Source organism: Varroa destructor, unplaced genomic scaffold, assembly GCF_002443255.2.
Source record: "Varroa destructor unplaced genomic scaffold, Vdes_3.0 BEIS01000005.1, whole genome shotgun sequence".
NCBI lineage: Eukaryota > Metazoa > Arthropoda > Arachnida > Mesostigmata > Varroidae > Varroa > Varroa destructor.
In genome coordinates this window covers 476,879-489,405 of record NW_019211458.1, presented here as the reverse complement: position 1 = coordinate 489,405, position 12,527 = coordinate 476,879, and the positions used below count along the sequence as shown (strand labels likewise).

The window sequence follows — 12,527 nt, the reverse complement described above, 5'->3', positions numbered from 1 at the left end:
GCTTGTCGTATAAACCTTGTGTTCGGCAAAGGTTCCACTATTACTAGGAACACCGTGAGAGGTGCTAATAAAAAATATCGAACCTGAAAGTCTTCTAGGCGACTCGTGCGAAACTGAAGCCAAATGAAGTATTGAGAACTATCGTGAAAGCCAACCCTCAACGTACGGGTGTTAGCGCTTAGCTGTGTTGCCTGTAAAAACACTCCACTTGTTCACCTCGATTAAATTATTAAAATGACAAAAATTGGGTAAATGGTTACCGTTTGATTTGAGCGCTGATACAAAGCAGAGACGTAAAGCCCCTGTTTATTTCTTTTGCTAGCACGTTACAACGATGGCCTATCCTTGTATCTCATTGTGCCTTGTGGTGAAAAATTAATTTCTTACAATAATCACAAACGGTCATATTGAACCCACCGATTCAGAGCATCTACAAAAGCTTACACTGACCGTGTAGTGCTTCTAGATTAGGTGATTATACATTACAGATGCATAATTGCATTTATTAATTTATTATTAATAATGCAATTACAGCTGAAGTAAAAGAGACGATAAAAACACATCGTATTCAGAAGCCAGGTAGATCATTCCTAGTGCACGACAACGCTCGACCATATTGTCCCCACAGATTTTCATTTATTTCAAAATTTCGACAACATATCAATATAAAAATTCATGTTAAAACTGCTTTCCGATATCGAAAATAGCTCAATCTGCAACAAAGGTTCGAAAACTTCATTTTATCGCATTTTGTCCTAAACGGCCTGATATATTCGTTCGAGTTCAAACATTTCGTAGCTTCAAGTAAATTCCTACCGGCATCGGCGCCTATAACTACTTGATTTTTTAAAACGTTCGATTAAAACTAACAATATTCATGAATGAGGTACCCCTAATAGGTCAGGAAATATACATTTTCGCTGCTTAGGACCATGATTTGAAACTGTATCATCTAAATATGGCAGTCAAACGGGGATCAAGTCTTGGACGAAACGACAAGGATTAAGTTCGTATATTTTTTTTCCTTTATGAATGACTAGCTCGGATTGGTACTACTACGTATGTAATGCTTATTACTTCAACTAGCCTAGCATTATATGACATTGATCGTGTATGAGCCTTAATAGAAAGATCCTGAAAATACACACGAATTCTCGAACATAGAATTTATATCATTATTTAAACAATTAGGTAAATCGTTAGCAGCTTGTTAACACATCAAATGTTAGAAGCTTGCTCCTCAGCGTTTTTAATTATAACCATATGTTTGGCACTCAGTAAATGCTACCATTACTGCAACTTAGAATCTCCCCGGTGGCCTCTATCGTAGCTACTATCCGGAGTGGTTAGTAGGGTGGATCAGTACAAAAAGATTTGCGAATTGCTTAAGGCGATACACTGTGAGCAATAGAGTTCTCTCGAATAGAGAAAGCACACTAGTTTTATACCTGGTACTCGCAGCCTATTTAGTGGGCCGTCTTCTCCGCAGTAGCATAAGCGAATGAAGTTGAAAATAACAATATTATAATTCGTATGTACAGGGTATCAACACATTTTACATGAGCCCCAATCCCTTAGCAAGCAATGCTTGGTTTCGCAAGTCGATTGTCCAGTCTGTGTTTCTGCATCCATAGCTTTTAGCTAACTCAAAAGTAGGTCACGGAAGACTATTATTCTCTACGGATCTATCAGAGACATTTACGACTGAAAAGGGAAGTTTGAGGCGGGTCGGGAGGGAGGCGCCTAGACTGCAGACGTCGCAGCAAGCCCTCCTTGCCTGAATTCTCTCATACCAGATGGTAGATGCGGGGCGTAAGATATGGGCAAAGCATCAGCTCTTAATCAACAGCGTTTCCTTGAAGGTTTCACTGAGTAACCTGCAAACGTTCATGCGTACTGATCCCCGAGAATGCCATCCGCGTACGATGTGTCGGGTAAATCCAACCCCAGTAAAACCTGAATGGTGTAACTCCTGTGTAAAGTGTTTACCCACATGGCTAATCTTCCCGGTATTCATATCGCCCCATGAGCAGAAAGTAAGCGCATTTTTACTACGCAAACTTTGATAAACTCATGGTATACGAGCATATGAGCTAGACCTAAGCAGGGAAGAAAGCGTGTGGGGCGTGGCGGAGGACCAAACTAGCAAAGACGACTATGTCTTTCTTGACCAAGTACCTCTCAAAGGTGAAGCATGTTAATCGCAGGCCTCCATTTTCCCCTCTGCTGCTCCGGCTGAGGCATGGTGGTGCAAGTTGAGCCGCAGCTTGAATGCGATGTTGTGTATCCAAGGGACCTTGTATTGTGTCTGTGAGTCTACTGTTACCTTGATGTTGACCAAGAGTCTAGGGCAATAAAACCCTCGATAAGAAATGTCCCAATAAAGGCACGATGAAAGCGCATACCACTAGGACAACGGAGCCGCACAGAGAGAGATGAATAAGGACCAGCATTCAGACGGGTACTCGACCTGACAAGCACTTACCCACTAAGAATATACACACTCTCCAGGAAGCTCTTTTGAAATATTTTGTTTACGTAGTTAAAAGCGATGATCTGTCCAAAGGACGTATCATATTTGACTTTAAACAAAATGTGTTACTTCTTGTGCCTTGATCAACAAGGGGTAGTCGTAGAAATCATTGAAGTATAAAATGTATGCCCACTATTATGCCCATAATCGCGTCGAAACGTACTACTTGTCCAGAAGAGAACGTGTGGGTCAAAGCAAAAAAAGAAGCCAGAAGTAATGAAATTGAAGGGTATCTCTCAGATGTGAGAACTATTGTAGGCGCTACAGCCAAACATATAGCCGACGCGGCCAAATTAACAAAGATAGCTAACAATAGTGATTGCATCAATTGATTGTACACTGCATTGGTTATATTATACAGCAAGCCGTAAACTGTCGTACACATATAATCGCTTAATTATACTTTGCTACGATTATTTTTCTAATATGGTCAACTTACCCAGGCCTCAATTCGTAGAAGTCGCTGGTCTTTGTTTTATGGCTTTGTGCCACCTGCAATGCGGCCAGTAGCGTCAACAACGGGAGTAGAATTCTGCTGGTCCAACTGGCTGTGCGTCGTCTTATTATGCCATTTAAGTTATTGTACGGATCAGCTTGAATTTTGCTTGGGTTATCCGTTTGTAGCCGAGCAGGTAGGGCTGCAGATGGCGACACGGCTGTGCCCTCTTGGTGCATGAGCACCTGTTCCATCTGCATCGACGTGTGTACTCTAGTGCTTGGTCGATCTTGCTCGCACCTGGTGGTGGGAGACACTGCGTCTGCTCATGCACGAAGCATGTTGGATTCCCGTGAAACTAGGCAGCTATTGGGAACTCAACCGGCTGGCGGATGATGTAGTTTTTAAAAAAGTGCCTTCCTAATTATTGGCTATCGGTTTCTGATGTCGAGGGCGTCATGCGTGCTGCACTTGGAGAGCACGCCCGACGCCTGCTCCTGCCTGAATGATGCCTGCTCGCTAATCACTGGCAGCAATATTGCAGACGACGCGACATCAATAGCCTACTAATTGTGGACGTTTGAGGCTGCCTGAGACCGTTATTGAATGAGGGGTTAAGACAGAATTTTTGAATGGTTTTTTATCGTTGGGCGACGAGCAGTCGATCGGAATAACACCAATGCGACACTTCACAAAAGACCGCTGGCTTCCTTCTGGGATCGGCTGCGGATATATTTATATTTTCTATGCTTTATTTATTTATATATATAATATTCCCTGCAGTCCGACGGCAGAAGTTCACTGGTTGGAAGGGCTGGTCTTCAGCTTGAGCCAATTTCCTCAGCTCGTGAGCTTAGCTCGGGGCACGTTGCTGCTGCTGCTGCTGGTGCGTGGGATTTGGGCATCAAAGATAGAATTCGATAATCAAGCGGAATTAGCGATGGCGTTAATAGCGATGATAACGGTAATGAAGACGATGTCGGCGAGAACAACATCAACAACATGAAGGCAACAATCGCGGACGATTCTGATAACAATAACCGGTACAATGATGATGACGACACGGATAATGATCTTGCTGCTGAGAATGAGATCAAAACGGCAATGCTAGTGCAATAAGCGGCAACGGATGTTGTGGTGGAGATAGCGTAGTTCAAGATGGCGTAGGCGACAGCTGCGGCTTTACTCGTGGGTGCGGTCCTGATTCTCCAGTTCTTGTTTCTGCTGCTGCTGTTGCTGCTGCTGCTGCTGCTGTTGTTGTTCGTGGTGATACTGTTGATGCTGGTAGATACAAAGCTGATGATAATCCGCTTCTTCTGCTGCTGCTTATTGTAATAATGCAGTTCAAGGAGATGCAACTTAGACGAGCAGGGAAACGGCAGTAGTAGTTCAAACGGCGGCGGAGGAAAGGACATCGCGGCGACGCGGGCGAGCGGCAGCCTGGAATCAAACGAAGAGCCGACCAGAGCTATTATAGCATCCTGTATAGACAACAAGCACGGTTGCTTCATCAGACTACGAACGGCGCTTGTCTCAACGATTTCATACACGCGAGAAAAAGGGGGAATGCTACTTCGTGCCTGAGAGCTTGAAAACGTCATCGGAGAGGCCGCTGCAATCCTCAGTTAGTTTGTGATCTGAGGTATTGCAATTACGATTTGTGCTGAAAGCAAGGGGGGTACACGACGTACAGAGAAACGATGTAATTTGGTAAATGTGCTATGCACGCTAGGCTCACACGAGCAGTATATTTTGTTTAGGCCGAGTTTCAAATCGAAACATAGGACTAGCCTTTTTCGATCTACCAAAGCGGTGGCTTTCTAAAGCTATATATATATATATTATTAAAACTATTTTCTTTGCACTCATCAGCCCAGATTCTATTTTATATAAGATTTATTTGATAAATGCCTTTAAGTAACCATCATGCAGAAGCTTTGGCATTATTCTAATAAAATATTCACGTAGTCATAGATACTTGACATTATCGATAATCTTAGACGAAGCTTCCGGGAACGAAATTCACCAAAATTCATGGCAAATAGCAACCTGTTAGAATGTCAAAATTTCATTTAGTTGAAATATTCACCACCTAGGCAGAGTGCCGGCTAAAAAAAGGAGAAGTTTTTTTTGTAGAGCCTAACACTTCGACCCTTTCTGCCATCGGATTCTTAACTGTTAACCAGAACTTTATGAGGTAAACTAGTTAGAAGAGTTATGAGTAGAAGTAAGAAGAGGAGTTAGCATGACACCGAGCAAGAGCCCGTGTCAATTTTACATCTCGGAACTTTTTTGCCCGAAACCCAAAAGCATTTACCATCATAGGTTAGTAGGCATCTACAATCTCTGTTTTTGAACTTCCTAGGTTTAGTGGTCGACTATCCAGTGTAGTCTACGTTTCAATTTATGTAGCTATGCACAACAGCGATGCTCGTGCGTGTTAGGAAAGTCAAACATTTTTTACTTTAGCTGAAAATACATACATAGCTACCACTACCACCTAATCATTGAATTTGTAAGTTACCTTTATCTCGTCTAATTTAAAACTCTTATAAATGCGCCACTGGTTTTCAAAATTGCCTGTTTGGTGTTTTTTTTTTGTGAATCAAGCAGAAAAAAGAGCGGTTTCTGTTCTTGGCAGGACCTACTCAGTACTTACGCAATAGTTGAAGGCATCCCAACCAGAGTCCCAACGAGATGATGTCTGAGAACAGCACCTTCGATCTCTAGGGATTGATCTTGTACTGCTTATTTCGTGCCGCTCGAACCTCATAGATAGGACCTTCGTAATTAAGATCAATGACTATGCCTGAGCGAACTACCAGTCCCCCCCTCCGCAGTTCTTCAGGGCGCATGCCTAGATCCTACTCTGTACATACTCTGCATTTATGACCCAACCCTGTGCCTCTTACAGTTGGACATTACCTACAAAATGAAAGCCAATTAGCTGAAAGCATGTATCGAGATTCGAAGCAGCAAAAATAGTCTAAACCTTGGTTAGTTTGAAATTAAATTATGATATCAGTCATAATTGATCAAATACGCTGCTATCTGTTGCTAACACGACGCCATACTGCTTAAATCGGCAGGCCATTAATAAACTAGCAGTTTACAATGATTTAGGAGTGATTTTTGCTATGCGGATGTAACTCTAAAATTATATTATGGATGCAATTGAAGCTGCCTCGTGCATCACCAAGCTGACTTTTCCCGTGCAAAGCAATTATATGGTTCTCTAACTAAACACAATGGGCATACTGTGCACGCGTAGAAATGCGCTCTTAGCAAACATATAACGAAAGAGGGTATTGCATAGGCAATATTTGAAAAAGGGTGTCCCTAGGGCGGTAAAACACTTTCTTCGATCAGATGATCTTCTCTAGCGTTGCCTAGCTTCAAGTTATCGTTGACGACTGAGTATTTAATAGTTTCATTTTAAAGCTAAGTTGAATGTATTTTACTGGGTTCGATAAAGCAGTCTCAGAAGTAAGTTTTTAGTACAGCCACAGATCATAAACACCAGCCCGACTGTATCATTTTAGTCTCCTTTCAATAAAATATATTTACTATTATATTGTAAGGTTCGCCGTGCGTCCGAAGAACCGCCACAGCTGCAGTTGAGTTTTTTTTTTTAGCTCACCGCTTTATATTCAATAAGGAGGATTCAACTACTTGTGACGGAGCGAAGCTGGCTTAATATTCTCAATAGAAACACTGACTAGTACAGGTAAATAAAACTTCCCTGAGAAAGAAGTTACTAAGACGGCGCCAGAAATCCTTACAAAGGAGCTGAGGATTCATATTTCGTACCTTTCAGAGTTGCCTAGCATCTGTACTTGTCATTACCTTCGACACCGTCGACCACCACAGATAGGTTCCACTGATAACCACTGTACGCGCCTATTCCCTGAACCTGTTTCAACGAAAAAGCAAGCTGTTTAAAACAAAATGCATCAGGATTTACAAAACCGACACAGAGGCTTATAAAATGCTGTATCGATTAATGTATTGTTGATTAAAGATTGAATAAAACAGGACACAAGAGCAAACAAAAAAATGCTTTTCTTAGGTACTGTGATAATGATACAATAATTTAAATTTAAAATTCAGTTCTGTATTCACTTTTAGCTAGAAAATAGATAGCTTAACTGCCACTGGAAATATTTTCTAAATAGTAAAACTAGAGTTCTATTTGCTTTGAAGTACTGATACGTTTAAGATCAATTTTACCTCGAGAAAACTTCAACTACCATTTCCTGTTTTGATGGCAGAATACGGCGAAGCTCGTTACTTTTTATGTTCATGATCCAACCGTCCAGAGAAAGACAAATGCTGAAATATCTTTGTATATAAACTTGTATGAAGACACTCCACCTCGTCCGACTTCGTCGAGCTACACTGGCCGACCTGACATGGATCTTGTGACCACAATGCTACTACTGGCGCAATGTCTTCTCCAGCACCGCTTCTCGCAGGGCCTTGTACTTTGTATTATAATGACAACATAGCCAGCATCCTGATCATACTTCAGGAATATTTGAGGGATAATTACTCGAACACCGTTCTGTCCCTATTCAAAAGGAGCTCGGAACGTTCGAAGGAAGCCTTTATTTGTGTATGTTGACTGAATATATTTAAAAAAAATCTTTTGTTCAAGTAGTTCAGATAATCCTAAATTAAGAAAGACCTAGGAAAACTACACTGTGAGAAGCATCGGACAAGGCACTCAAAATGCCTTTTTCTGCTGAGCCTGTTACCTAATGCCCACACGGACCATTTTCTAGCAATATGTATTTGTGGCGACAACTGTTACATATGACTATGAGACGACAACAATCTAAAATCGTATACGAGAACGATGAATTATCATTGTTACCCTAATTTATAAAAAGCTGACACGCGTCGACGAGATTTTGATGGTACACAAACCCTTATCGGCTTTAGTATCGGTTAACGAAATTGAGCTTCTAAATGTGGAAGAGTTCGGAATTTTGACAAAACAGATTTTTAACATCCGCTTTTGTTAATGGCAGTTCGATAAAGCTCTTAAAACAGAGCTAACTTGTAACGTCGCAAGCTTACGTTTGTGAATCGATGTTAGAGGTGAAATGTGCTAAGTTCCCTCGGGGACAAGTGTTAGGTTTTGTACGTGGAAATAGCGCTGCAGAAAGATGACGCGTTGCTATAGGGTTCCTATGTGGCGCGTTCCTCATATATCGAAAGTTATGTGAGCGGCCTTGCAATCGCGCACCCTCTATAAGGCTCTCTGACGTTACTGTTAAATTTTTTTCAACTAGTTTTCATCTGTATGTCCAGACTCGAACTGGCGACTTTCGCCTACTCGCTTTATGATACCAGCATTGCTATCACCGGGACGGTGGCGGTTCTAAGCTGAACGATAAGTTGAGGAGTTAAGGGGGTCGCCATTTTCTTTTGAAATATAGAAAACTGCGTTGGTAATCGGTGCTGATTGAAGTAAATGTCATAACAGATGGAAACGCATTTAAGCGCTCGATCATAAGAGACAGTAAATTTTTTCCGTTAAATCCACGATCACAAATAATAAAATATACAAACATATCAAACTCGTACCTCGTACTTCCAACTGGATCAAATACTTTTCGGGTGAAGAAGAATGTACACTTCGTTCCGTGGGTTAATATGATTGTAGCCACTAGGGACGGCAAATAGCCGAAAAGATCGTAGCGGAAGCCGGTATTAAGCAATAACCTTTTCGTTCGGCCTTTTTACCTAAAGCCAGACGCAAAGACCAACCGGCAGAGAAGCCTACTGACAAAGTCTATTTTGAAGCTAGGTTAAATTTTAAATTAAATCAATCGTGATACCGCTTGACAACAGGTCATCTTGTATAATTAAAGGTTGTTTTCCATTATATTTACTTGTGGTGAGCAATTTTCGGGATAATCAAGCTAATGTAACGCTGATGTTACGTAGTTTCAAAAATCAGACTCTGTAACTTCGCTTGTATACATGTTCCATGCAAAGAAAAGTTTTGCGCTTAATTGGGTTGTCACGTATTAAATTTTATAAACCTAAGAGGCGTCTTATCAAATCTCGTTATTCGAAAATGAAGCTGCCATTTATGTCACTCGTTCTGTGTCTGCACTTTTTTTTGTTAAAGCGAAGCCCAGGTTGACCGAGTTAGATTTTTCACTGCTCGATAAACCCATTGGCACCTCCCATTTTGGTATTTTGTGCGGGATAGCTACCAGCATCTGGAACAGACGTCAACGAACATGATCGGTTGTCAGAGCTAGTATCCAGTGTTTTGATTCCGACCTCCAATAAAAAGGTTAACTTAGAAGATCGGCATTTATTATCCATACGAACGAATAGGGAGAAGAGTAACAGGCTCGCAGCTTAGGCCCACAACAGGAATAGATACTTATTTGGTGGCCCTGCGGTGGTTCGTTTGACATTTAAATGTCGATCAAAATACGCTAACTAAAAGATGCTTCGTGGCAACTATGTATCGAACATCTTTTACGTGAATCGAGTCAGCACCTCGAAAAACACCTTCTACTATAGTATATTGGCAAGGCGTCACCGTTAATTGACGGACGCTGTAATAGTATGACGCGAATAGATGCTCAGTATATACAAAAGCGCTTTACTATGATGTGCGGAGCAGCGAGCGGTCAAACGTATAACTATGGATGTGCAGACAGAAAAATCTGCACAAATACGCTGTAAATAAAAGCAAAGTGGTCACTAAGAGGAGGTAGCGTCTTTTCGTCACCGGGTTGAATATTCGAATCAACATTCCAGTACGTATATAATAGGTGTAGGTAAATACTGGCGTTATGGAAACAGGGTAATAAGTTAACACTAATTAAACCATTCATTAGGAAGACTTCCTTTATAAGCCGGTACCTTTTATTGTTATTTACTAGTATTTGTACGGTCATCAATGTCGTTTCACTGTCTCAAACAAATGACGTTAAATAAAAAAAAATGTTTATGAGGAATATTAAAGATAATATAATACACATTACCTGCGATTTCATGGCAGCTTTATATTTTCTTCTTTGTAAATGTACCAGCGGTATATCTATGTAAAATACTAAAGCCACTTATGACGTCATCCTTTGAACGATCAAGAGGATTCCTGGTAGCATAACGGCAGCAGTACTAATAATAATAATAATAACTAATAACTTACAGCAGATTCAGAAGTGCCGCTGTAAACTTAAACTGCTGGTGCGTCTATTCCGAAAAAATGCGCCTCGGCAGTTTACTACTCCACTGCCTAAACTTTTGGGGTAAACAGCAGGACAATGGGAAAGCGAAAGTAACACACTGGCTATTGGCTGGCGTTATATGGACGGACAAGAAACTTTTGGACATTTCTCGTTGTGTTTTTTCTGTCAATGACTGATCTTAAGTCTATTCAAAAGTGATGCTGTGTATAGGGGACGCCCACCGTAACCGTGTGTACCGTGGCAAACAGGAGATTGATCTTATTTAATTCAGCAACGACACGGCATTTCTTTCATTTTTTGTTCGTAATTGAGTTGCTTCCCTACGGACTATGCTGTACGGCGGGATGTTTGCCCCCATTCATGTCATCCTTTTTCCTTACGTCCCAACCCAAGACTTTTCTTTCTCTCTTTCCTTATTCTAACGACGTTTGCCTGGTAAATGAACAGGCCAAAAGGTGACGCCCAACTTAATGCGCCTGTTTCAGTTTGTCACCCGCAAATGGAACGTTGCCTCAATTTAACTGCCGTGACGAAACATTGAGCGCTTTTATACTCAGTTAAACAGGAGGGGTTATTCTGTTCGTAGGCGCAGGGCAGTGCTCTCCGCTTCTGACCCGACGTCCGGGCGACTCACCCGCACAATTCCAAAACCCAACTGTACAAGGGCGTCAGCACAAGCATTCTGCCGCACAGGATTACATATATATAAAAAGTGATTAGTAAGTCGTTGTCGCCGCATCTACTGCTCATATCTAAACAGCAAGTGTTTCTCGGATCTCTAATTGAATGGAAGGTCGACCCGCAAAAGTAACACTACAATGTATAAAGGAGACAACAAAATAATATGGACAAGTTTCAAAAGTGGCTTACTGCAATATCGTCAGTGAATGAATCAGGGAAAATCCTGTATCGTGTTCGTCAAGCTCGATTTACGTACGCTTGAGCAACGTAAAAGTTTCCACAAAGTTGGAGAAAGGTATATTTACAAGTACTGACTACTAAGAATGAACCAGTACAAATGCTGACTGTCGTCGTGTAATTTAAATGCTTGCAGAATGATATTTTAAATGTTTCAAAAAAAACGACCCATTAAATGACGCTATACTTCCTTCGGTTACTATAGCGACGACATTGTTAGCAGGGATGGGTATAAAATATCGGTATCAATTTGGCCCAGAGGATCATCATCATCATCATCCGAAAGAGGCCCAGAGGTCTGCCTGTACGGTTGAGACACACACTCATACACCACACACTCACACATAGATACATCGCTATGTTACCGCTTACAACAGAAAAACCCGATAAGCCACCATTTCCTATAAATGATAAATTATATCGATAACCTGAATATATATTGGCAAGTCTCCGTTAACACTCAGTGTGATGACATATATCCTAATGGACGACACAACAAGATAAGGGGTTGTCAAATATTTCGAGCTTCGAATGCATGGTATTTGGCGGGCATCAAGGATGTTAGAGAACAGGTTGGCTAAATTTGGCATTTTGTGCAGGACCTAATAAGGATTTTTTTTTTAGGAAGCGCTACTTGCCGATCGGTACTCTTGCTAGATTATCTGTCTGTGTCGCGGCGCGTGCGTTGCTAGTTTTGGCTATCGCTTTTCGCTAGAAGAAAGCCTTCTTGTCGGCTGTTGGGCAGGGATAGCCCTTGCAAAAGACAGAGTGACTATTTTTAACTTAATAGCACGTTTCCCTCCTCTAGAATAGCTCACGATCCGCAGTCATCTTTCGAACGTATAGTTGTCAAGGCAACGTCAATTCTTCGTAACGATGGGTCAGCTATACCGGATCGAATATCAGAAAATGCTGCTGTACGTCGCCTTCTATTGCGCCTTCCTGTTGGCCTTTCCCGACGAAAAAAGAGCTCTAAAAAAAACTAAGAGGCACTTGAACGGACGGAAGGAAAGGACTATAAGTTCGTTAATCGTCGCTGCCTTTTCCAGCGGCGTCTCTGCCGTAGTCCAAATCTATAGCTTGCCAAACTTCCCAGAAGGCTAACTGCTGGTTACTATCTACGTCAAACCCTAATTCCACGATGTCGATTGTAATTCAACGGAACAAAAATAAAGCAAAGCGGAAAAACAGAGTAGGATCAATCAACTGCATAGATGTTCTTCAGCTGTTTATTGAAAGTAAAATTAATAAAACCCTATCGACCGTTACGTTTGCAGTGATCAACACAATATACACACAACTGCATCGTGGATAGGTCTTCAATAGAACTACGACTATTAGTGAAAGTAAGCTTAGCCTCATAGCAAAGCCTGAGCGATAGTAAAGTTTCATTCAGCATTGTTAACTTCAAAGTTCT

The 12,527-nt window shown here is 41.4% G+C and overlaps 2 protein-coding genes across 3 annotated transcripts in view; both read right to left on the bottom strand.

Annotated features, from left to right (window-relative positions):
• The window catches only part of LOC111252133 (uncharacterized), a 58,598-nt gene extending 55,363 nt beyond the window's left edge, over window positions 1-3,235 (bottom strand). For both annotated transcript variants that reach the window (XM_022809613.2, XM_022809618.2), the window contains exon 1: window positions 2,973-3,235. In XM_022809613.2, coding sequence (XP_022665348.1) covers window positions 2,973-3,229 — 257 coding nt within the window. In that variant the 5' untranslated portion in view covers window positions 3,230-3,235. The remainder of the gene's footprint in view (window positions 1-2,972) is intronic.
• Window positions 3,236-4,276: 1,041 nt separating this feature from the next.
• The window catches only part of pod1 (coronin), a 47,561-nt gene continuing 39,310 nt past the window's right edge, over window positions 4,277-12,527 (bottom strand). The window contains exon 14 of the transcript XR_015329478.1: window positions 4,277-4,409. The gene's annotated coding sequence lies outside the window, so the exon portion shown is untranslated. The remainder of the gene's footprint in view (window positions 4,410-12,527) is intronic.